Consider the following 24,258-nt stretch of genomic DNA (forward strand, 5'->3'; position numbering starts at 1 on the left):
AAGGAATGTGCAGGGAAGGAATGTGGATAAGGAATGAGGAGAAGGAATGTGGATAAGGAATGAGGAGAAGGAATGTGGATAAGGAATGAGGAAAAGGAATGAGGAGAAGGAATGTGGATAAGGAATGTGGAGAAGGAATGTGGATAAGGAATGAGGAGAAGGGATGTGGATAAGGAATGAGGAGAAGGAATGAGGAGAAGGAATGAGCAGGGAAGGAATGAAGCAGGGAAGGAATGAGGAGAAGGAATGAGCAGGGAAGTAATGAGGTGAAGGAATGACGAAAAGGGGGTGCGGTTAAGGAATGTGGAGAAGGGTTGTGGAAAAGGAATGAGGTGAAGGAATGAGGGGATGGGATGAGGGGAAGAAATGTGGATAAGGAATGAAAGGAGAAGGGCATGAGGACAAGGTATGAGGAGAAGGAATGCAGGAATGAAGGGATGTGGAGAAGGAATGAGCAGGGAAGGAATGAGGAGAAGGGCATGAGAAGAAGGAATGTGGATAAGGAATGAGCAGGGAAGGAATGAGGAAAATGAAGAGTAAAGAAGCAAGAAAAAGAATGGTTTAAGGAAGGAAGAAAAGAAGAAGGTTTAAGGAAGGAAGAAAAAGAAGGTTTAAGGAAGAAAAAGGGAGGTTTAAGGAAGAAAAAGGGAGGTTTAAGGAAGGAAGGAAAAGAATGGTTTAAGGAAGGAAGAAAAAAGAATGGTTTAAGGAAGGAAGAGTAAAGAAGGAAGAGTAAAGAAGGAAGAGTAAAGAAGGAAGAAAAAGAATGGTTTAAGGAAGGAAGAAAAAGAGTGTTTTAAGGAAGGAAGAAAAAGAGTGGTTTAAGGAAGAAGGGGAAAAAATGGTTTAAGGAGGGAAGAAAAGGAATGGCTTAAGGTAAGGAAGAGAAAGAATGGTTTAAGGAAGGAAGAAAAAGAATGGTTTAAGGAAGGAAAGAAAAAGAATGGTTTAAGGAAGGAAAAGTAAAGAAGGATGGTTTAAGGAAGGAAGAAAAAGTGTGGTTTAAGGAAGGAAGAAAAAGAATGGTTTAAGGAAGGAAGAAAAAAGAGAAGGTTTAAGGAAGGAAAGAATGAAGGACGAGGGAAGAGTAAAAAAGGAAGAGTAAAGAAAAGAAGAGTAAAAGAAGTAAGAGTAATGAAGGAAGAGTAAAAGAAGGATGAGTAAAGAAAGGAAGAGTAAAGAAAGGAATGTTTAAGGAAGGAAGAATAAAGAATGTTTTAAGGAAAGGAAGAAAAGAATGAAGGACGGAGGAAGAAAAGGAGTGGTTTAAAGAAGGAAGGGTAAAGAAGGAAGGTTTAAAGAAGGAAGGAAGAAGAAGAATGGTTTAAGGAAGGAAGAAAAAGGGAAGGTTTAAGGAAGGAAGAATAAAGAAGGTTTAATGAATGAAGAGAAAAGGAAGGTTTAATGAAGGAAGAGTAAAGAAGGAAGTGTAAAAGAGGAAGAGTAAAGAAGGAAGATTTAAGGAAGGATGAATGAAGAAGGAAGAAAAAGAGTGGTTTAAGGAAGGAAGAAAAAGAGTGGTTTAAGGAAGGAAGAAAAAGAGTGGTTTAAGGAAGGAAGAAAAAGAGTGGTTTAAGGAAGGAAGAATAAAGAAGGAAGAGTAAAGAAGGAAAGAAAAAAAGGGTTCAAAAGAAAGAGAAGAAGAGAAGAAAGGAGAAGAAAAGAAGGAGGAAGAGAAGAAGAAAAGAAAGAAGAAAAGAAAGAAGAAAAGAAGGAAGAAAAGAAGGAAGGAAAGAAGCAATGAAGAAAGAAAAGAATAAAAGAAAGAAGAAAAGAAAGAAGAAAAGAAAGAAGAAAAGAAAGAAGAAAAGAAAGAAGAAAAGAAAGAAGAAAAGAAAGAAGAAAAGAAAAAAACAAATAAAACATTATTTGGAAAAAAGGGCAAAAAAGAAGAAGAGAAGAAGGCAAGTGGAAGTGAAAATAAGAAGCCAACTGCTGCTGGTAATGGAGCTAAAGGTACGCAGGGGAATAAGGGGAATTCCAACGTTACTTCAAGTAAAAGCGGAAATGCTGGAAATGTGGGGAATGCAGTAAAAGCGGTAAATGCAGGAAATGTGGGGAATGCAGTAAAAGCGGTAAATGCAGGAAATGTGGGGAATGCAGTAAAAGCGGTAAATGCAGGAAATGTGGGGAATGCAGTAAAAGCGGTAAATGCAGGAAATGTTGGGAATGCAGTAAAAGCGGTAAATGCAGGAAATCCTGGAAATCGCCCATATCGTAAACCCAGGGGAAGAAGTGATATAAAAGATGATGAAGAGTACTTCAGTTCAGATGAAGAAGAATTTACTAGGAAGTGATAAACCACTTCTAAAGAATCGTAGGAATTTTTGAACAAATCTATCAGGTAAAATAAATATAGAGTAAATGAAGGCTAATGTAATGAATGGTTTAAGCATATTAAATGGAACTGTACAAGTATCACGAATGATGTGCATATTTTATTCTTATAATGATCCCATGAGAAAAAAGTGGAATATGATCATTTAGAAAAATGATTTATTTATGGTAAGCATACACAGCAAAGGAGTAGAATTGCACAGATGTATTCATAACAGAGAAATGAAATAATATTGAAGATTTCTTTATTTTGCACGGTATCTTCCTTACAGAGTTGCACCATAATGAAGTACCTCTTCGGATGTGAGGCATAAATGACCGCGCGCATTATACATATGTGAAGTGTGGAAAGAGCAGAAATGACGTTTCCTTCTTTCACTTTTTTATTTTTTTCCTTCTTTTTTTTTTCTATCTTTTCAATCTTTTTTTTCTTTTTTTTTTTTCCTTACTTTTTTTTCTCCTTCCTTTTTTTCTGTATTAACACACAAACATATGTAAGACATCGTAAAAACTGCATTAAATATGCAAACACAGTTTTAAATGAAAACTGCATAAAATGTGCGAACACAATTAAATGTGAACACAGTTAAGTGGGAACCAGTTAAATGTGAACACAGTTAAAAGTGAACACCATTTTGAATGATAACTCCGTAAAAAATGTACTGTACAGTTTTAGATGAAAACTGCGTAAAAAAATTGTGCTAACACCGTTAAATGTAAACTAGTTAAATGTAAAGACAATTAAATGGGAACCAGTTAAAATGATAACTCCGTAAAAAATGTATTGCACAGTTTTAGATAAAAACTGCATAAAATGTGCGAACACAGTTAAATGTGAACCAGTTAAAATGAAAACTGCATGAAAAAAATGTGCGAACACAATTAAATGTCAACCAATTAAATGTGAACCAGTTAAAATGAAAACTGCATAAAATGTGCAAACACAGTTAAATGTGAACCAGTTAAAATGATAACTCCGTGAAGAAGTGTATGAACAGAGTTTTAGGTGAAAACTGCATTAAATGTGCAAACACAGTTTTAAATGTGAACACCATTTTAAATGATAACTCCGTAAAAAAATGTATTGTACAGTTTTAGATGAAAACTGCATTAAATGTGGAAACACAATTAAATGGGAACCATTTAAATGGAAACTAGTTAAAATGATAACTACATAAAATGTGAACACCGCTTTAAATGATAACTCCGTAAAAAATGTTTGCACAGTTTTAGATGAAAAACTGCATGAAATGTGCGAACACAATTAAATGTGAACACAGTTAAGTATGAACCAGTTAAATGTGAACACAATTAAATGTGAACCAATTAAGTGTGAACACAGTTAAATGGGAACCAGTTAAATGGAAACTATGTGAAATGTATTTTACAGTTTTAGATGAAAACTGCATTAAATGTGCGAACACAATTAAATGTGAAGACAATTGAATGTGAACCAGTTAAATATCAACCAGTTAAATATCAACAAGTTAAATATCAACCAGTTAAATATCAACCAGTTAAATATGAACCAGTTAAATGTCAACCAGTTAAATATAAACCAGTTTCAGATGAAAACTGGGTAAAAAAATTGTGCAAACACAATTAAATGTGCGGACACAGTTAAATGTGAACACAGTTAAATGTGAACACAGTTAAATGTGAACCAGTTAAAGTGATAACTCCGTAAAAAAGTGTATGCACAGTTTTAGATGAAAACTGCATTGAATGTGCAAACACAGTTTTAAATGTGAACCAGTTAAAATGATAACTGCGTAAAAAAGTGTATGCACAGTTTTAAATGATAACTCCGTAAAAGAGTGTATGCACAGTTTTAGATGAAAACTTCGTAAAAAAAAAATGTACGAACACAATTAAATGTGAACACCGTTAAATGTGAACACAATTAAATGTGAACACAATTAAATGTGAACCAGTTAAATGGAAACTACGTAAAAAATGTATTGCACAGTTTTAGATGAAAACTGCATTAAATGTGCGAACATAGTTTTAAATGTCAACCAGTTAAATGTCAACCAGTTAAATGTCAACTAATTAAATGGGAACTAGTTAAATGGAAACCAGTTAAATGGAAACCAGTTAAATGGAAACCAGTTAAATGGAAACCAGTTAAATGGAAACCAGTTAAATGGAAACCAGTTAAATGGAAACCAGTTAAATGGAAACCAGTTAAATGGAAACCAGTTAAATGGAAACCAGTTAAAATGAAAACTACGTTAAATGTATGCAAAGTTTTAGATGAAAACTGCGTAAAAAAAAATGTATGAACACAGATAAATGTGAACCAGTTAAAATGATAACTTCGTGAAAAAGTGTATGCACCGTTTTAGATGATAAACTGCATTAAATGTGCAAACATAGTTAAATGTGAAGACAATTAAATGTGAAGACAATTAAATGTGAACCAGTTAAATGTGAACCAGTTAAATGTGAACCAGTTAAATGTGAACCAGTTAAAATGGAAACCAGTTAAATGTGAACCAGTTAAAATGGAAACCAGTTAAATGTGAACCAGTTAAATGTGAACCAGTTAAATGTGAACCAGTTAAATGTGAACCAGTTAAAATGATAACTCCGTAAAAAAGTGTATGCACAGTTTTAGATGAAAAGTCCATATGAAAAAATGTACGAACACAATTAAATGCGAAATAGTTAAATGTGAACTAGTTAAATGTGAACACCATTTTGAATGATAACTGCGTAAAAAAGTGTATGCACAGTTTTAGATGAAAACTTCGTAAAAAAAAAAAATGTACGAACACAGTTTTAAATGTGAACCACTTAAATGGAAACTACGTAAAAAATGTATGCACAGTTTTAGATGAAAACTTCGTAAAAAAAAAAATGTACGAACACAATTAAGTGCGAACTAGTTAAATGTGAAGACAATTAAATGTCAACCAGTTAAATGGGAACCAGTTAAAATGATAACTCCGTAAAAAATGTATGCACAGTTTTAGATGAAAACTTCGTAAAAAAAAAAATGTACGAACACAATTAAGTGCGAACTAGTTAAATGTGAAGACAATTAAATGTCAACGAGTTAAATGTGAACCAGTTAAAGTGATAACTCCGTAAAAAATGTATTGCACAGTTTTAGATAAAAACTGCATAAAATGTGCGAACACAGTTAAATGTGAACCAGTTAAAATGAAAACTGCATGAAAAAAATGTGCGAACACAATTAAATGTCAACCAATTAAATGTGAACCAGTTAAAATGAAAACTGCATAAAATGTGCAAACACAGTTAAATGTGAACCAGTTAAAATGATAACTCCGTGAAGAAGTGTATGAACAGAGTTTTAGGTGAAAACTGCATTAAATGTGCAAACACAGTTTTAAATGTCAACCAGTTAAAAGGAAACCAGTTAAATATAAACACAGTTAAATGTCAACCAGTTAAATGGAAACTGTATGAAGTGTGAACCAGTTAAAATGATAACTGCGTAAAATGTTAGCAACGTTTTAGATGAAAAACTGCATAAAATGTGCGAACACAATTAAATGGAAACCATTTAAATGTGAACCAGTTAAAATGATAACTACGTAAAAAAGTGTATGCACAATTTTAGATGAAAACTGCGTAGAAGAAAATGTGCGAACACATTTAAATGTGAACCAGTTAAAATCATAACTGCGTGAAATGTGAACACCGTTTTAAATGAAAACTGCATAAAATGTGCGAGAACAATTAAATGTAAACCAGTTAAATGGAACCAGTTAAATGTCAACCAGTTAAAATGAAAACTATGTGAAATGTATTGCACAGTTTTAGATGAAAACTGCATTAAGTGTGCAAACACAGTTAAATGTGAACCAGTTAAAATGATAATTCCGTAAAAAAGTGTATGCACAATTTTATGTCGATTGTACAACGCGTATCGCGCAAACGACACACACCGCGCAGCAGAAAAGTGCAAACGAGATACGGCACATCTTTTGCTGTTCCGCCAACTGCGACGGATATTTTCATGTACGCGCGGAGCAGAATTACACGGAAAAAAAAATGTTGCAGAAAAAAGAAAGACGTGGTAAAGGAAAAAAAATAAATTAGAATAAAAATAAATGGAAAAAATAAAATAAATTGGAAAAAGTAAAATAAATTGTGAAAAATATATATATAAATAGAAGAAAAATAATAATGAATAAAATAAATACATAAACCAACAGAAGAAATTTATGTTGCCAAATGGAAAATTAAAAATTAACGCACACAATAAAACAGTATTAGAGGAAAAGGAAAAAGGAGAAATCACCTAATTCAAAAGAAAGAAGAAGAAAAAAAAAGTTTAAAAATTAATAAAAAAAAAAAAAAAAAAAAGGAAAAAAAAAAAGGAGGAAAAAAAAGGAGGAAAAGGAATTGTATGAAAAGAAGGAAAGGAAGAAAGAGAAAGGAAGTGTAAGGAAAAAAGAAAAATGAAGGAAGAAAGGAAAGGGAATGAAAGGAAAGAAGAGAATGAACGAAAAATACAAAGAAAGGGAGCAATGAAAAGAGGGGGGGGGGGGGAAATGTAACTTGTGCAACTTTCAGAGTACACAGTTATAGCAGGTCGCGATTATTTATATTACTTTCATATATTGTATTACACTGCAATATGTATTCCATCTAATTTTAAATGTATTCCATGAAATGTATTGCGTGTTGTGATCACCTAAATTTGTTCTTCCGTGCTTCTGCTGCATTTGTTCTTATGGCTGTCTTACATTTGTTCTTATGGCTGTCTTACATTATTCCGCCTACATCCCCATCCTCTGGGTGCGGGTAGTGGGAATCCCCATATTCTTTGTGCTCAGACTTTACGGCAGGGTCCTCCCTTGTGGAGAAGGTAATGATAGGATCATAGTTATCACTTCTGTTTCTAACGGCTTTAAAGAAAATAAAATAAGTGAAAAGCGTCTATATGCACCTAAAGAGGAGTACTGGAGGTGGAAAGGGTGGGTGCAATGGAGAAACGAACATGAGGGGGGGGTCGCTGTAATTAAAAGGAGGCCTCAGGATGAGAAGAATGTGATCTTAGTGAAGGTTAGGGGGGGTTTAGGGAGAAAAGGGGAAAGGGGGTCTACGAAGTGAAGAAAGTGTCTAAGGAGGAAGTAAAAGTCTAAGGAACGGAAAGAAAGGGATCTAATGAGGAAAGAAAAGGATCTAAGGTCAAGCAAGTGATCTGGGGGGGAACGAGAATTTAGGAGAAGGGTTCAGGGTTTAGGTAATCTCTTTTTAGGTTTAGGGTTCAGGGTTTAGATAATCTCTTCTTAGAGGAAGGTAGAAAGAAGTAATCTCTTTTTAGAGAACGGTAAAGAGTAGTAAGGCAAAATAATCCCTTCTTAGGGGGGACGGTAAAGAGTAGTAAGGGCAAAATAATCTGTTCTTAGATGAAGGAAAAGGAGGAAGTAATCTATTTTTAGAGGAAGAGAAGGAAGTGCAGAATAATTTCTTCTTAGAGGGGAAGGTAAGGAGAAAGTAAGGGACAAATTATCTCTTCTTAGAGGGGAAGGTAAGGAGAAAGTAAGGGACAAATTATCTCTTCTTAGAGGAAAGAAAAAGTGGAAGGAGAAGGGCAAAATAATCTTTTCTTACAGGAAGAGAAAAGGAAGTTATCTCTTCTTAGAGGAAGTTAAGGGGAAGGATATAGAGAGGGCAAAATAATCTCTTCTTAGAGGGGAAGGTAAGGAGTAGTAAGGGGGCAAAATAATCTCTTCTTAGAGGGGAAGGTAAGGATTAAGAAAGGGACAAAATAATCTCTTCTTACAGAGGGGAAGGATAAAGAGTAGTAAGGGACAAAATAATCTCTTCCTATAGGGAGGTAAGGAATAGTAATGCAAAATATTCTTTTCTTAGAGGAAGGAGGAGAAAAAAAAGAAGGGGATAAAATAATCTCTTCTTAGAAGGGAAGGTAAGGAGAAAAATAAAAGGGGGGCAAAATAATCTCTTCTTAAGAGAAGGTAAGGAAGAAAAAGGAAGGGACAAAATAATCTCTTCTTAGAGGGGAAAGTAAGGAGAAGGATATAGAATAGGGCAGAATAATTTCTTCTTAGAGAAAAAGAAGGGAGCAAAATAATCTCTTCCTACAGGAAGGTAAGGAGAAGGAGTAGTAAGGGCAAAATAATTTCTTCTTAGGGGACGATAAGGAGTAGTAAGGGCAAAATAATTTCTTCTTAAGGGAAGGAGTAGTAAGGCAAAATAATCTATTCTTATGGGAAGGTAAGTTGTTGTAGGGCGAAATAATCTGTTCTTAGAGGGGAAAGTAAGGAGAAAGGAAAGGAAGGCAAAATAATCACTTCTTAAGGGAAGGGAGTAGTAAGGCAAAATAATCACTTCTTAAGGGAAGGGAGTAGTAAGGCAAAATAATCACTTCTTAAGGGAAGGGAGAAGGGCAAAATAATCTCTTCTTAAGAGAAGGTAAGGAAGAAAAAGGAAGGGACAAAATAATCTCTTCTTAGAGGGGAAGGGTAAGGAGTAGTAAGGGGCAAAATAATCTCCTTTTAAGGTAAGGATTAAGGAAGGGACAAAATAATCTCTTCTTAGAGGGGAAGGGTAAGGAGTAGTGAGGCACAAAATAATCTCCTCTTAGAGAAAAGTAAGGAGTAGTAAGGGACAAAATAATCTCTTCTTAGTGGAAGGAAAAATAATCTCTTCTTAGAGGAAGGAAGAAAGAAGTAATCTCTTCTTAGAGGGGAAGGTAAGGAGTAAGGAAGGGCCAAAATAATCTCTTCATAGAGGGGAAGGTAAGGAAGTTATCTCTTCGTAGTGGGAGAAGTAGTAAGGACAAAGTAATCTCTTCTTAGAGGGGAAGGTAAGGAGAAAGGAAGTAGTAAGGGGCAAAATAATCTCATCTTAGAGGGAAGGAGAAAAAAAAGTGGGGGAAAATAATCTCCTCTTAGAGGCAGGTAAGGAGAAAAGTAAGGGACAAAATAATCTCTTCCTACAGGAAGGTAAGGAGAAGGAGTAGTAAGGGCAAAATAATTTCTTCTTAGGGGACGATAAGGAGTAGTAAGGGCAAAATAATTTCTTCTTAGGGGACGATAAGGAGTAGTAAGGGCAAAATAATTTCTTCTTAAGGGAAGGAGTAGTAAGGCAAAATAATCTATTCTTATGGGAAGGTAAGTTGTTGTAGGGCGAAATAATCTGTTCTTAGAGGGGAAAGTAAGGAGAAAGGAAAGGAAGGCAAAATAATCCCTTCTTAAGGGTGACGTAAGAACAAGGAAGGGGCAAAATAATACCTTCTCAAAGGAAGGATAAGAAAATTAAGGGGGGAAAAAGTAAAAGGGGGAAAAATAATCTGTTCTTAGAGGTGAAGGTAAGGAAAAAAGTAAGAAGGGACAGAATAATCTCTTCTTGGAGGGAGGTAAGTAGGGTTCAGTGTTCACGTTTTAGGGTTTCAGGGTTCAGGGTTCAGGTAATCTCTTCTTAGAGGGAGGTAAGGAGTGTTCAGGGTTTAGGTAATCTCTTCTTAGAGGAAGGTAGGAAGGGTTCAGGGTTTAGGTAATCTCTTTTTAGGTTTAGGGTTCAGGGTTTAGGTAATTTCTTCTTAGTAGAAGGAAAAAGTAAGAAGGAAGGCAAAATAATCTCCTCTTAGAGGAAGGAAGGAGAAGAAAATAAAAGTGGGGGAGGCAAAATAATCTCTTCTTAGAGGAAGGGAAGGGACAAAATAATCTCCTCTTGGAGAACGGTAAAGAGTAGTAGAGCAAAATAATCTCTTCTTAAAGGAAGGAATAAGGAAGAAGTAATCTCTTCTTAGAGGGGAAAGTTAGAAGTAGTAGCGTCAAAATAATCTCTTCTTAGAGGGGAAGGTAGAAAGAAGTAATCTCTTCTTAGAGGGGAAGGATAAGGAGTAGTAAGGGACAAAATAATCTCTTCTTAAGGGAAAGGAGAAAGAGAACAGTCCTTCTTAGAGGGGAAGGTAAGTAGGGTTCAGGGTTTAGTTAATTTCTTCTTAGAGGGAGGTAAGAAGGGTTTGGAGTTTAGGTAATCTCTTCTTAGAGGGGAAGGATAAAGAGTAGTAAGGCAAAATAATTTCTTCTTAGAGGGGAAGGATAAGTAGTAGTAAGGCAAAATAATTTCTTCTTAGAGGGGAACGTAAGGAGTAGTGAGGGCAACATAATCTCTTCTTAGGAGAAGGTAAGGAGAAAGGAAGGGGGCACAATAATCTCTTCCTAGAGGAAGGGAAGGAATAGTAATTCAAAATATTCTTTTCTCAGAGGAAGGAGGAGAAAAAAAAGAAAGGAACGGAACGGAATAGAAAAGGAAAGAAAGGAACGAAATAAAGAAAAGAAGAAAAAGGAACGAAATAAAGAAAAGAAGAAAGGAAAGGAACGAAATAAAGAAAAGAAAAGAAAGGAACGAAATAGAGGAGGAGGAGGAGGAAGGAAATAAAGAAAAGAAAAGAAAGGAACGGAATAAAGAAAAGGAAAGAAAGGAACGGAATAAAGAAAAGGAAAGAAAGGAAGGAAGAAAGGAAGAAAGGAAGAAAGGAAGAAAGGAAGAAAGGAAGAAAGGAAGAAAGGAAGAAAGGAAGAAAGGAAGAAAGGAAGAAAGGAAGAAAGGAAAGAATAGAAGGCAGTAGAAGAGAAGAAAAGAAAAGTAAAAGCAAAGACAGCAAAGCAAAGAAGAAGAAAGCAAAGAAGAAAAGAAAGAAGAAAGAACAAATGATTCAAGGAAAAAAAAAATTTCTTTTTTATATATATTTTTCCTCAATAGTCATAACAGTCATGTTCATTTTATTTTATTTTCCAGTTCATTCCACCAGTTCACTTCATTTTTCTACCAGCTCATTTTTCCTTGTTCATTTTTCATTTTTCGTTCTTAATTCTATATAATATATATGTACAAATTGTAGAAGAAGCAGACGACCATCATGGCGGCGGGAGGGGCAGCGGTGCAAGCAGGAACGGCGGATCCGTGCTCCGGCGGGCAGGACGATTCAGGAAGTGAAGCTACAAGGACAAAATTGAAGGATGCATGGGATAAGAAGTGGAAGGAATTAACGCAGAATGGACAACTTGTCCAAACGGAAAGAATTCCGGTGAGTACTTTTATTATTATCCTTATCCTTATTATCATTATCATTATCATTATTATTATTATTATTATTACTATTATTATTATTATTATTATTATTATTATTATTATTATTATTATTATTATTATTATTATTATTATTATTATTATTATTATTATTATTATTATTATTATTATTATTATTATTATTATTATTTGTTGTTATATTTTATTTTTTTCCATATGGACGGAAGGAATATATATATACATATATAAATGTTAGGGAAGGAGAAAAGAAGAAGGAAGCAGCTTCCTTCTTCGATTCCCCCGCCCTATATATAGATATATTTATGTGTGTGTATTTTTTGTAGAATTTTTAACAAAATATACATAACTCTCATACACACATATATATATGTATGCACATATGTATACGTATGTCTGTGTGTATGCATGTATATGCGTAAGTGTATGTATGTATATGTATGTGTGTGTGCTACTAATAATTTATTTCATTCCTCTGTTCCTTCTTTTTCTGTAGGGTGATGCGGGGACGAGGGTGACGGAAATGTTGGATGACTTGAAGCGCTACATGAAATGGGGGGATGCCCCGGGGAGTGCCTCAACTGCATGTGCAAGTCTGAGTGCAGGAAGCACCGGGAGAACAGGTCATATGAAGAATATATGCAAAGTATTAGTACAAATAGTTAACTGGATGGGGAATTTACAGAAGGATGGGAGCAATAAAAAAAATAACACTCTGGAACCGTCATGGGTGCCGTATTTAAGGTGTGTAGTAGGAAGTGGAATTATATTGAGGATCCTCGGAAATAAGTGTAAGTCGCAGGACATTATGAATGTTATTTTTAATACAATGAAAAATGGGGGTACTGAGGGTACATTATCAGGTATGGGTGGTATATGTTCTTGGGTTAAGGTTGACGATATGGAGGAAGCCGAACAGCTGCTTCGTCCTACATTGGATCAGTGGTTAAATACTGCAAAGGGACATACAAGTAAAGGCGGTATTAGTGGCGTCAATAATGTAGTTCACTGGTTTAAGTGCGAAGGGAATGAGAAACAACAGGAAGAGCAGGCGGAGAAAGAAAAAGGAAAATGCAAAAGTGAAAGAATTATGGACTTATTAGGAGCAGGGAAATTAGGGGCTTTACGTACAGTAATCGATCCATTAGAAAAGGCTAGAGTATGCATCCAAAGCTACATAGACAATAACAGCAGCGGCAACGCCGGACATGGCAAATTATGTAATCGTCTACAATGTATTGATGATTACTTGAAGGCGACTAAAGGACAAACAGTAGCAGCAGCTGGACAGACGACAACTGCCGTAAGTGGGAGAAGGGAATAAACATATATATATATGCACATATACATATACACATACATGTATAAATATGTACACACATACATATATACCTATATATATATATATACATATATATACATCTGTATATATCATATACACGCATACATATACATATATATATGTACACACATGTGCGTACATATATTCATATACATATGTATATATACATGTATACATATATACATATAAATATACATATATATATACATATACATCTATACATATATATACATATACATACATATATATATATATACATATGGATATATACATATATATGTACATATACGTACGTATATACATGTATATACATACATGTACACTTACATATGTACACATACATGTATAAATATGTATACATATACATAAATGTATATGTACATATGTATACATACGTGCATATATACGTATGTATGTATATACATATACATGTATATGCATATGCATTTATGCATATGCATATATATATATATATATATATATATATTCCTACAGGCGGCCCTGTGGAACGACGTCCAAACTCAAGTTACCAAACTTGCTACAACTGTATCTAACAATGTGGGGAGCGACAGCGATGCAGACGGTCTGTGCAAGGACGTTAAGTGCCCCAATGATGGTGAAGAGGAGTGTGTGAGCAAAACGACATGCAACATTATGGCTAAAGCATTAAAGGAGGTATATAAAAAAGGGGAAGCGGACCAAGAGGATTATCGAATATTCTATCCTACCCTTCGTTGTGTAATATTGAATGCATTCGCAGATAAATTAAAAGATCGGGCGAACGAAGGTGGTTATGCTTGCGCTGTAGAGGAAGGAATAGAGGGGGCCTTTGCTGCAGCGCAGGAGAAGAATAAATATAAGGAATGGTGTAATGGGAATGGTAAGAATGATGGTTCCTGTCAGCCATGTGGAAAGCAGCATCAGGTGTGTACGGCTTATAGTATTAAAGGGACCACCTCCCTGGTGAGCAAAGTGATGAATGAGTTAAACAAAAACACCACCAACATACAAAAAACCTTATCCGAAATAAGTAATAAGGTCTCTTTATGTGATCGTATGAATTGTATAATAAAACAATGGATTGATAACAATACATCAGGAGCAACGACACCAGGAGCAGCAACGACAAGAGGAGTGTCTACGACAAATACGGTAAGGGGGAGGGGGACATGAATGTACATATATACATGGATCTACATATATATACGTATGCACATATATACATATACTTACACATACGTACATACATACGTACATACATACGTACATACATATGTATATACTGATGTATATACATATAGGCGTATATACATACACATATATACATACATATATGTTTACGCATGTATATGTATACGTATATATACATACGTATATACGTATATAGGTATGTAGACACATATATATACATTTCCATGTATACACATATATATGTATATACATACACATATATACATACATATATATACATACATATATATACATACATATATGTTTACACATATATATACATTTCCATGTATACACATATATACATACACATATATATGTATACGTATATATACATACGTATATACGTATATACGTATGTATACATATATGTATGTGCATACGTATATGTATGTATATACATATGTATACATATATGCATATGCATTTATGCATATGCATATATATATATATATATACATTACCACCCTATACAGGACCAATTCTGGGGTGAGAAGGGTGATGTTATGAAATTGTGGAATGAATTAGCAAAGAAAATGAAGGAGACAAATGGAAAGGTGAATGGACAATGTGATTTATTTGCAACTGACGCTGAGAAGTGGGCATGCAAGTATTTGCATGCCGGCTTCACCGAACTGAAGAGCATTTCCTCGTCCATAACAACTAATGCAGGTGCTTACGAAACCCTGCATAAAGACCCATCGTTTGTCCAAACGATGGGTTGTTTCTTACTCCATTCCTATGCAAAATATATGAAAGACAAAGCAACTTGTAATATTGAAAAGGGGATAACACAGGCATTTGAGTCATGGAATGTAAGTTCTAATGGTAATTGCAGTGGCACGGAACCTTGTGTTCCGTGCCAATGGAATGGAAAAGACCATGAAAGTTGCACAATTAAAACAAATGGAAGCACTGACCCAAATTACAAGGTTGAGGAAAAATTGAAGGACATCGTCAATGAGGACAAGGACACCAAAATAAAGGAAATGCTATCTAACATAAATAAAAGGACTACTTTATGTGACCATATGAAATGTATAGCATCCCACTTAAGTTCCACAAACGGACAACAAAAACAATCGAATACATCTGCGGTAAGTAGATTGAATCTGCTGTAAGTAGAAGGGGCGTAGAATGTGTATAGGTGTATACACATATACATATATACATACATATATATATATGTACATACATATACATATATATACATATTTATGTGTCTACATATGTACATATATGTGTATATATATACATACACATGTATATACTTATGTATGTACGTATGTATACATATACATAGATTTATATATATATATATATATACACATACATCTATGTATATAATGTACGCATATATGTATACATATATGTATGCATACACATATGTACATATACATGTATACATGTATGTACGTATGTATACATATACATAGATGTATAGATGTATACATATGTATGTATATACATATGTATATATGCATATGCATTTATGCATATGCATATATATATATATATATAAATCTACCACCTTATACAGGAAGAATTCTGGGGTAAGGATGTTAAGAAATTGTGGGATGAATTGGTAGATGAAATGAAGAAGAAGGGCCATGTAGACGGAAACGGAAATGGAGATTGTACTGGATTCGATAATCCATCTGCGGAAAGGGCATGCAAATATTTGTATGCCGCCTTCACCAAACTGAAGGAACTTTCAGGGTCCACTGCGTCTCAAAACAAAAACGGTGAAATCCTGTCTAAGGACCCATCGTTTGTCCAAACGATGGGTTGTTTTTTACTTCACGCTTATGCAACACACATTAAAGGGAAGTCGACTTGTGTCATTGATGAAGGGATAAAACGCGCTTTTGATTCATGGAATCCAAATAATAATGCTACTTGCAAAGGTTCCAATGGCACGGAACCTTGTGTTCCGTGCAAATGGATTGAAGACGACTATAAAAGTTGCGAAATTACCACAAATGGAAGCACTGGCACCACAACACCAACGGACGTAAAGACCAAAGTGAAAGAAATTGTCAATAAAGAAGAACCAAACACTGCGTCCATCATACAGAACATAAATGAAATGAAGACTTTATGTGATGGTTTACAATGTATAGCATCCCACTTAAATTCGCCCAACGCACAACAACAGAAAGCGGTAAGTAGAGTACAACTGCGGTAAGAAAGGAGTAAAGAAGGTGTATAGGTGTATACACATATACATACACATACATATACATATATACTTACATATACATGTGTATCTATACATATATGTATATACTCATGTGTATACGTATATGTGTATACATGTATACATCTATGTATATATGTATGTATACATATGCATGTATATATATATATATATATATTTTACTCCACTTATGCAGGACGACTTCTGGAACAAGGAGGTCAAGGCATTGTGGACAGACCTGTCCTCAGCAATGACCACAAATGATAGAAGCGGAAATGGATGTGGTCAAATGGATAATGGCACTGGTGCCACTGGTGGCAGAACTGCCACCACCCCTGAAAGGAAGGCATGCAACTATTTTCATGGCGGATTAACTGAACTGTACAATGGTTCGACGGCGGCGGCGCAGCCGTCGTCGTCAGGATCTAACATCCTATCCAAACACCCATCGTTGAGACAAACGATGGGTTGTTTCCTTCTTAAGGAATATGCAAAACAAATGGGAAAAAAATCGACTTGTCCTATTGATTCCGGTTTAAGGAAAGCTTTCGACACTGCTGGTAACGGCAGCAGTGTTAATTGCAAATGGGAAGAAAAATTGGATGGCTGCAATGTGACCACTGACAAAGGCTCTGTCACTGTGAAGACCAAAGTGGATCCAATACTCACGTCAAATGAGATAAGCATAGAAGCCGTCACTGAACACATTAATGAAAGGACCACTTTATGTGACAAACTCCAATGTGCCACATCCAATTGGTTCAAAAACCACAGTAACGTTAATAGTGTTGCTACTAAGAAAACTTGGGTAAGTATTACTACCAACACATCCAACCTACCACCACCACCACAACACTTAGTGGGAATGGAATGAATACTTAAAAAAAAAAAAAAAAAAAAAAAAAATTCATATTCTGGGTTCAGGAATAAAGGCTGTAGGGGTGTTAGAATAACGTTGTAGGGGGTTTGGAATAAGGTGGTAAGGGTGTTGGAATACGGTTGGGAGGGTGCTGGAATGATGTTGTTGGGGTGTTGGAATGATGTTGTTGGGGTGTTATAATGAAGTTGTTGGGGTACTGGAATAAGGTTTCAGGGTATTGGAATAAGGTTGTCAGGGTGTTAGAATGAGGTTGTTCGGTTGTTAGAATAAGTTTGTAGGGGTATTAGAATAAGGTTATTGGGGTGCTGGAATGAAGGTTGTACGATTGTCAGAATAAGATTTTCAAGGTGCTGGAATAAGGTTTTAGGGTGTAGGAGTAAGGTTTCAGGGTTTAGGAGTAAGGTTCCGGGGTTAGCTTTAGCTACTTTAGGGGGGGGAAAGGAAAAACTCCTCGCAGACAGGGACCGGATACTACAAACTAACCGGCTGGTATAAACCGGATACTACACTAACCGGATACTACACCAACCGGATACTATACACCAACCGGATACTGTACACCAACCGGATACTATACTAACCGGATATTGCACTAACCGGATACTACACCAACCGGATACTATACTAACCGGATATTGCACTAACCGGATACTACATAACCTACTACCTACATATATAACCTTTTTTTTTTTTTCTTACAGTGTAACTTTTGGGATGGCGCAGTTAGGACAACATTGCAAGCGATGTTCAAGCACATCGATGAAAAAGGAAAGACCGAAACTAATGCTGCATGCAATGACTTTGGTGATGGTAATCCTGATAGTGTTGAAAGAAAAGCATGTAATCATATCACAGCAGGTTTAGAACACATTAACACACTTAGTGGTAGTGGTGGTAATGATAATGACCAACTGCTCGCTCGAGCAGTTGGTTGTATTGCTCTTAACATGTACGCAGATAAAATAATTAACGAATCGAAAGAGAAATGTCCCATTCATGATACAAAAATAATAGAAATGTTTAATGAATGGAATAGAATTAATAATTATTCGTGTTTGGACTCTGGTGGTAGTGGTAATGGTAATAATAATTGTTTCGTTTGCCAAAGGCAATGGGAAGACTTTAATGATTGCAAACTAAGTGTTTCGAAAACTCTGATTAATACAACACCACCAAGTGGAAGTTGCACTTCTAACGACAACAGAGAAAATGTGCATACTGAAATAAAAAAACTCTTCGAAGACAAAAATACCATCAAAATGGGCGAAACATTATCCACCATAAATAAAATGGACTCTTTCTGCACTAAACTCCAATGTGCTGCAAAACAGTACCATACCAAAACATTAAAGAAGAGTGGGACAGAACCTGTATCTTGGGTAAGGATGGACAACTACGTATACATATACATACACATATGTACATATATGTATATATGTATATATGTATATGTATATATATGCATATGTATATGTAAGTATATGTATATGTATATCTGTATATGTATATGTATATCTGTATATGTATATGTATATATGTATATATGTATACATATACATATATATTTTTCTCCCTTCTTCTTATGTTCTATGTTTAGAATGCCTTGAGCGGTGCTATCGGAAAGGAATTAGCGCAACTTTTAGGACATATGTCGCAGAAAGAGAGTCAGGCTGAAGTTACCCAATACTGCAATAATGACACTGAATGGAGTAAACTTGGCCATACAGAAAGGCGAACAAATAAAGCAGCTTGTTTACTTTTTGCTGCAGGACTGCAGCACATTTATACCCATGGTAATGGCCCAAAGAAGGACCTTCTTAAGGACCCATCGTTTGAACAAACGATGGGTTGTTTATTTCTTAAAGAATATGCAAAACAATTAGAAGAAATGGCAAAAGAGAAGAGAAAAGGATATAGTTGGGTACATCCCCATTGTAGTATAGATCAGGGCATAAAGCATGCTTTTGATGAAATTAATGCCACTATGAAATCATCATCTGAATGCAAGAATGGTACTAATGGTACTAATGACTGTTTTGTGTGCACACAAGACGAAAACGATTATAAAAATTGCCTAATTGGTTCTGACAGTGTAAAGACCAATGTGGAATCAATGTTTAACGAAGAAACGAACAAAAAACATATGCAACAAACATTAGAGAATACAGTCTGTCCCATCCTTCTTACGGATCTCCTTACCCCATTTCTTCCTTTGGCTCCTGTCTCTATTGGTCTTTCTGCTATGGCTTATTACCTTTGGAAGGTAAGATAAAAAATTAATAAAAAAAAAAAAAAAAAAAAATTTTAATAGACAAAATTAATGGTTAAAAGGAAAAAAAAAAATTTTTTTAATGGTTAAAAGGAAAAAAAATTTCTAATGGTTAAAAGGAAAAGAAAATTTTTTTTAATGGTTAAAAGGAAAAAAAGGAACAAAAAATAAAATAAAATAAATGTGTAAAAAGAACATTTCACAATCTTCTTAACAAAAATATCCTCTCATTTTTTTTTTTTTTTTTTTTTTTTATTCTTTGCAGTATTTTGGTCCTCTTGGTAAAGGAGGACCACGTTTCCGAAGATCTCCTACTGAAATTCCTGGTCCATCAGTACAGGAACAAGTGCTCGATCATGTGCAACAGGATAGTTCACATGAATATCAATTGGTGAAGGAACGAAAACCTCGTTCTGCTCCAACTAGAACGAAACGTTCTGGTCGCGTGAATCGTCGAACGATTATTGAAATTCATTTTGAAGTGTTGGACGAATGTCAAAAAGGGGATACACAATTGAACCAGAAGGATTTCCTGGAACTTTTGGTTCAAGAGTTCATGGGATCCGAATTAATGGAAGAAGAACAGGTTCCTAAGGAAGACGTTCTTATGGAAGGGGTTCCAATGGAAGAGGTTCCTATGGAAAGTATTCCTTTGGAGCAGGCTCCAATGGAACGTGTTCTAAGTTCAGGTTCCGGGTTACTGGTTTAAGGTTCAGTGTTTAGGGTTCAGGGTTTAGGGTTTCAGGGTTTAGGGTTTAGGGTTCAGGTTTTAGATTTTATGGTTTCAGCGTTTAGGGTTTTAGGGTTTAGGGTTGACGGTTTAGTTTTTATGGTTTTAGCGTTTAGGTTCAGGGTTTAGGGTTCACAGTTTAGGAGTTATTGTTTAAGATGAAGGATATTGGTTTCATACCCCTTTTTGTCCTTTTTTTTTTCCCCTTTTTTTCCTTTTTATATTTTCTTGAAAAGAAAAAAAAGAAAAAAAAGAAGATTCTTTCTTCTACCTTTATTTCTTATTTTGTTTGCAACTTTTTAATTTTTTAGTGAAGATAAAAAAAATGTTTATTGAATTTTTTTTTTTTTTTATTCTTTTTTCGAGAGTTGCCCCCAATAGGTGTTATATATTGTTCTCGTAAAAAAAAATGTATGGGACATCCGCGCGCGAGCGCCCGCGCCCCACTGCGCGGAACACTATATTACGGTTTCCGCGAAAAAAAAGTGTGCAAGAACGCTAAAGCATTCATATAATTAGAACTTTATAAAAAAAAAAAAAAAAAAAAAAGCAAATAAGGAGAAAAAAAAACCAAATAATGAGAAAAAAAAAAAAAAAAAGTTACATTGTATTCATAATATTTTTCGTGTAAAAAAAAAAATATATAATGGTTCCATATAATCATAAAAACCATGTCTATACAATAATCATTATAAGATGTTACTAAAACAATTACAAAAAATGTGATGATTCATGCTAAAAAATTGCACACACACGAAAAAAAAAAATAAACCAAAAAAAGAAAAATTCATGATTTAATTTTTTGAAATGGGATATTTTTTTTATATTTCGCATGACATAAGAGTTGAATTTTTTCCTTCCCGACCTTGTTAACGTTACACATATGGGATGAATAAATTTTGTTGGAGTATACCCTAAACCCTAAAACCCCCAAACCCTGAAATATGAACACTAAACCCTAAAACATAACCCCCTAAACCTATACTGCACAATCATTAAACCTAAACCCTGATCCTAACTTTACCTTAACACTAAACCCTGATCCTAACTTTACCTTAACACTAAACCCTGATCCTACATTCACCATAACCATAAACCCTGATCCTACTATCACCATAAACCTAAACCCTGATCCTACTATCACCATAAACCTAAACTTTAATCCTACTATCACCATAACCCCAAACCCTGATCTTACATTCACCTTAAGCCAGAACCCACTTTTATCCTTAACCCGGAACCCACTTTTATCCTTAACCCGGAACCAACTTTACTTTTAACCCGGAACTCACTTTTATCCTTAACCCGGAACCCACTTTTATCCTTAACCCTGAACCCACTTTTATCCTTAACCCGGAACCCACTTTTACCCTTAACCCGGAACCCACCTTAACCTTAACCCGGAACCTACCTTATTTTTAACCCGTAACCAACTTTACTTTTAGCCCGTAACCAACTTTACTTTTAGCCCGGAACCAACTTTACTTTTAGCCCGGAACCAACTTTACTTTTAACCCGGAACCAACTTTACTTTTAACCCGCAACCAACTTTACTTTTAACCCGATAACCACTTTACTTTTAACCCGGAACCAACTTTACTTTTAACCCGCAACCCAACTTACCTTAACCCTGAACCTATCTTATGCTTAACCCGGAACCCACTTTTATCCTTAACCCAGAACCCACTTTTATCCTTAACCCAGAACCCACTTTTATCCTTAACCCAGAACCCACTTTTATCCTTAACCCAGAACCCACTTTTATCCTTAACCCGGAACACACTTTACTTTTACCCCGGAACCAACTTTTACCCTTAACCCGGAACCTACCTTATTTTTAACCCGCAGCATACATCATCCTTAATCCGGAACCTACCTTATCCTTAACCGGGAACCCACTTTTATCCTTAACCGGGAACCCACTTTTATCCTTAACCCGGAACCCACTTTATCCTTAACCCGGAACCCACTTTAATCCTTAACCCGGAACCCACTTTAATCCTTAACCCGGAACCCACTTTTATCCTTAACCCGGAACCCACATTTATCCTTAACCCGGAACCTATCTTATCCTTAACCCGGAACCCACTTTTACCTTTAACCCGGAACCAACTTTACTTTTAACCCGTAACCAACCATACTTTCAACCCGGAACCAACTTTACTTTTAACCCGGAACCAACTTTACCTTTAACCCGGAACCTACTTTACTCTTAACCCGGAACACACTTTTATCCTTAACCCGGAACCTATTTTTATCCTTAATCGGGAACCCACTTTTATCCTTAACCTGGAACCCGTCTTATCCTTAACCGGGAACCCACCTTTACTCTTAACCCGGAACACACTTCACTTTTAACCCGGAACCAACCATACTTTTAACCCGGAACCAACTTTACTTTTAACCCGGAACTCACTTTTATCCTTAACCCGGAACCCACTTTTATCCTTAACCCTGAACCCACTTTTATCCTTAACCCGGAACCCACTTTTATCTTTAACCCGGAACCCACTTTTATCTTTAACCCGGAACCCACTTTTATCTTTAACCCGGAACCCACTCTTACCCTTAACCCGGAACCTACCTTATGCTTAACCCGGAACCAACTTTACTTTTAACCCGGAACCAACTTTTATCCTTAACACGGAACTAACTTTACTTTTAACCCGGAACCTACCTTACCTTCAACCCGGAACCCACTTTTACTTTTTACCCGGAACCAACCATACTTTTAACCCGGAACCAACCATACTTTTAACCCGGAACCAACCATACTTTTAACCCGGAACCTACTGTACCCTTAACCCGGAACCTACTGTACCCTTAACCCGGAACCCACTCTTACCCTTAATCCGTAACCTACCTTCATTTTAACCCGGACCCAACATTACTTTTAACCCGGAACCTACTTTACCCTTAACCCGGAACCCACTTTTATCCTTAACCCGGAACCCACTTTACTTTTAACCCGGAACCAACTTTTACCCTTAACCCGGAACCCACTCTTACCCTTAACCCGGAACCCACTCTTACCCTTAACCCGGAACCCACTCTTACCCTTAACCCGGAACCCACTCTTACCCTTAACCCCGAAAGCACTGAACCCTGCCATTCCGCATATTCTCGTTATTCTGTATAAATGTCTCGTGTAAAAGGTATGTATACTTTTATAAGGTTGTTTGTGCCAACACGTATGTATACACAATTTTTCCTTTTGTCACATAAGTGTGTGTTTTTCCTTTATATTTTGCAACCTTTTGCAACTGTAATATATTTCATCATCCACCGTCCTTTTCTTTTTTTTTTTTTTTTTTTCTTTTGGTGTGCGCTGTCAGCAGACATCATTTATTCGCGCGCTTAACCTCCTGCTTTCCGCAAAAAAAAAAAAAAAAAAAAAAAAAGAAAAAGGAAAAAATATATTTTTCGCAAGCGAAAAAAAAGAAAAAATAATTTTCTTAAAGAAAAAAGTATTCTAAAAAGAAGACGAATGTTTTTTCACAAGAGGAAAAAAAAAAAAAAAGAATGTGTGTTCTTAAAAAAAAAAAGAAGAATGTTTTTTTTTTTTTTTTTTCTATAAACAAAGGGGTGTCCTTTCACCAAAAAAAAAAGAAGGAAAAAATTTTTGCAAACAAAATAAGAAATAAATGTGGAAGAAAGAATTTTTTTTTTTTTCTTCTTCTTTTTTTTTCAAGAAAATATAAAAAGGAAAAAAGGAAAAAAAAAAAAAAGGACAAAAGGTGTGAAACCAATATCCTTCATCTTAAACAATAAACCCTAAACTATGAACCCTAAACCCTGAACCCTAAACCCTAAACCCTAAACCCTAAACCTTGAACCCTAAACCCTAAACCCTAAACCCTGAACCCTAAACCCTGAACCCTGAACCCTGAACCCTGAACCCTGAACCCTAAACCCTAAACCCTGAACCCTAAACCCTAAACCCTAAAACCCTAAACCCTAAACCCTAAAACCCTGAACCCTAAACCCTGAACCGTGAACCTGAGACCATAAACCCTAAACTGTAAATCCTAAACTGCGAACCTTAAATTGTGAATCCTAAACTGTGAACCCTAAACTGTGAACCCTAAACTGTGAACCCTAAACTGTAAACCCTAAATTGTGAACCCTAAACTGTGAACCCTAAACTGTGAACCCTAAACTGTGAACCCTAAACTGTGAACCCTAAACTGTGAACCCTAAGCACTGAACC

General features: G+C 35.5%; 1 protein-coding gene across 1 annotated transcript; it reads left to right on the top strand.

The window, feature by feature from the left end:
• Nucleotides 1–11,209: 11,209 nt before the first annotated feature.
• PKNH_1325000 (SICAvar, type I) lies at nucleotides 11,210–20,027 on the top strand (the record flags this gene model as incomplete). The annotated part of the gene is made up of 9 exons (XM_002257978.1): nucleotides 11,210–11,377; nucleotides 11,894–12,700; nucleotides 13,235–13,891; nucleotides 14,446–15,066; nucleotides 15,510–16,133; nucleotides 16,366–16,977; nucleotides 17,751–18,428; nucleotides 18,647–19,312; nucleotides 19,584–20,027. The coding sequence occupies 9 exons, from the start codon at nucleotides 11,210–11,212 to the stop codon at nucleotides 20,025–20,027; spliced, it is 5,277 nt and encodes a 1,758-aa protein (XP_002258014.1).
• Nucleotides 20,028–24,258: the final 4,231 nt, after the last annotated feature.

Source organism: Plasmodium knowlesi, assembly GCF_000006355.2.
Source record: "Plasmodium knowlesi strain H genome assembly, chromosome: 13".
Lineage (NCBI taxonomy): Eukaryota > Apicomplexa > Aconoidasida > Haemosporida > Plasmodiidae > Plasmodium > Plasmodium knowlesi.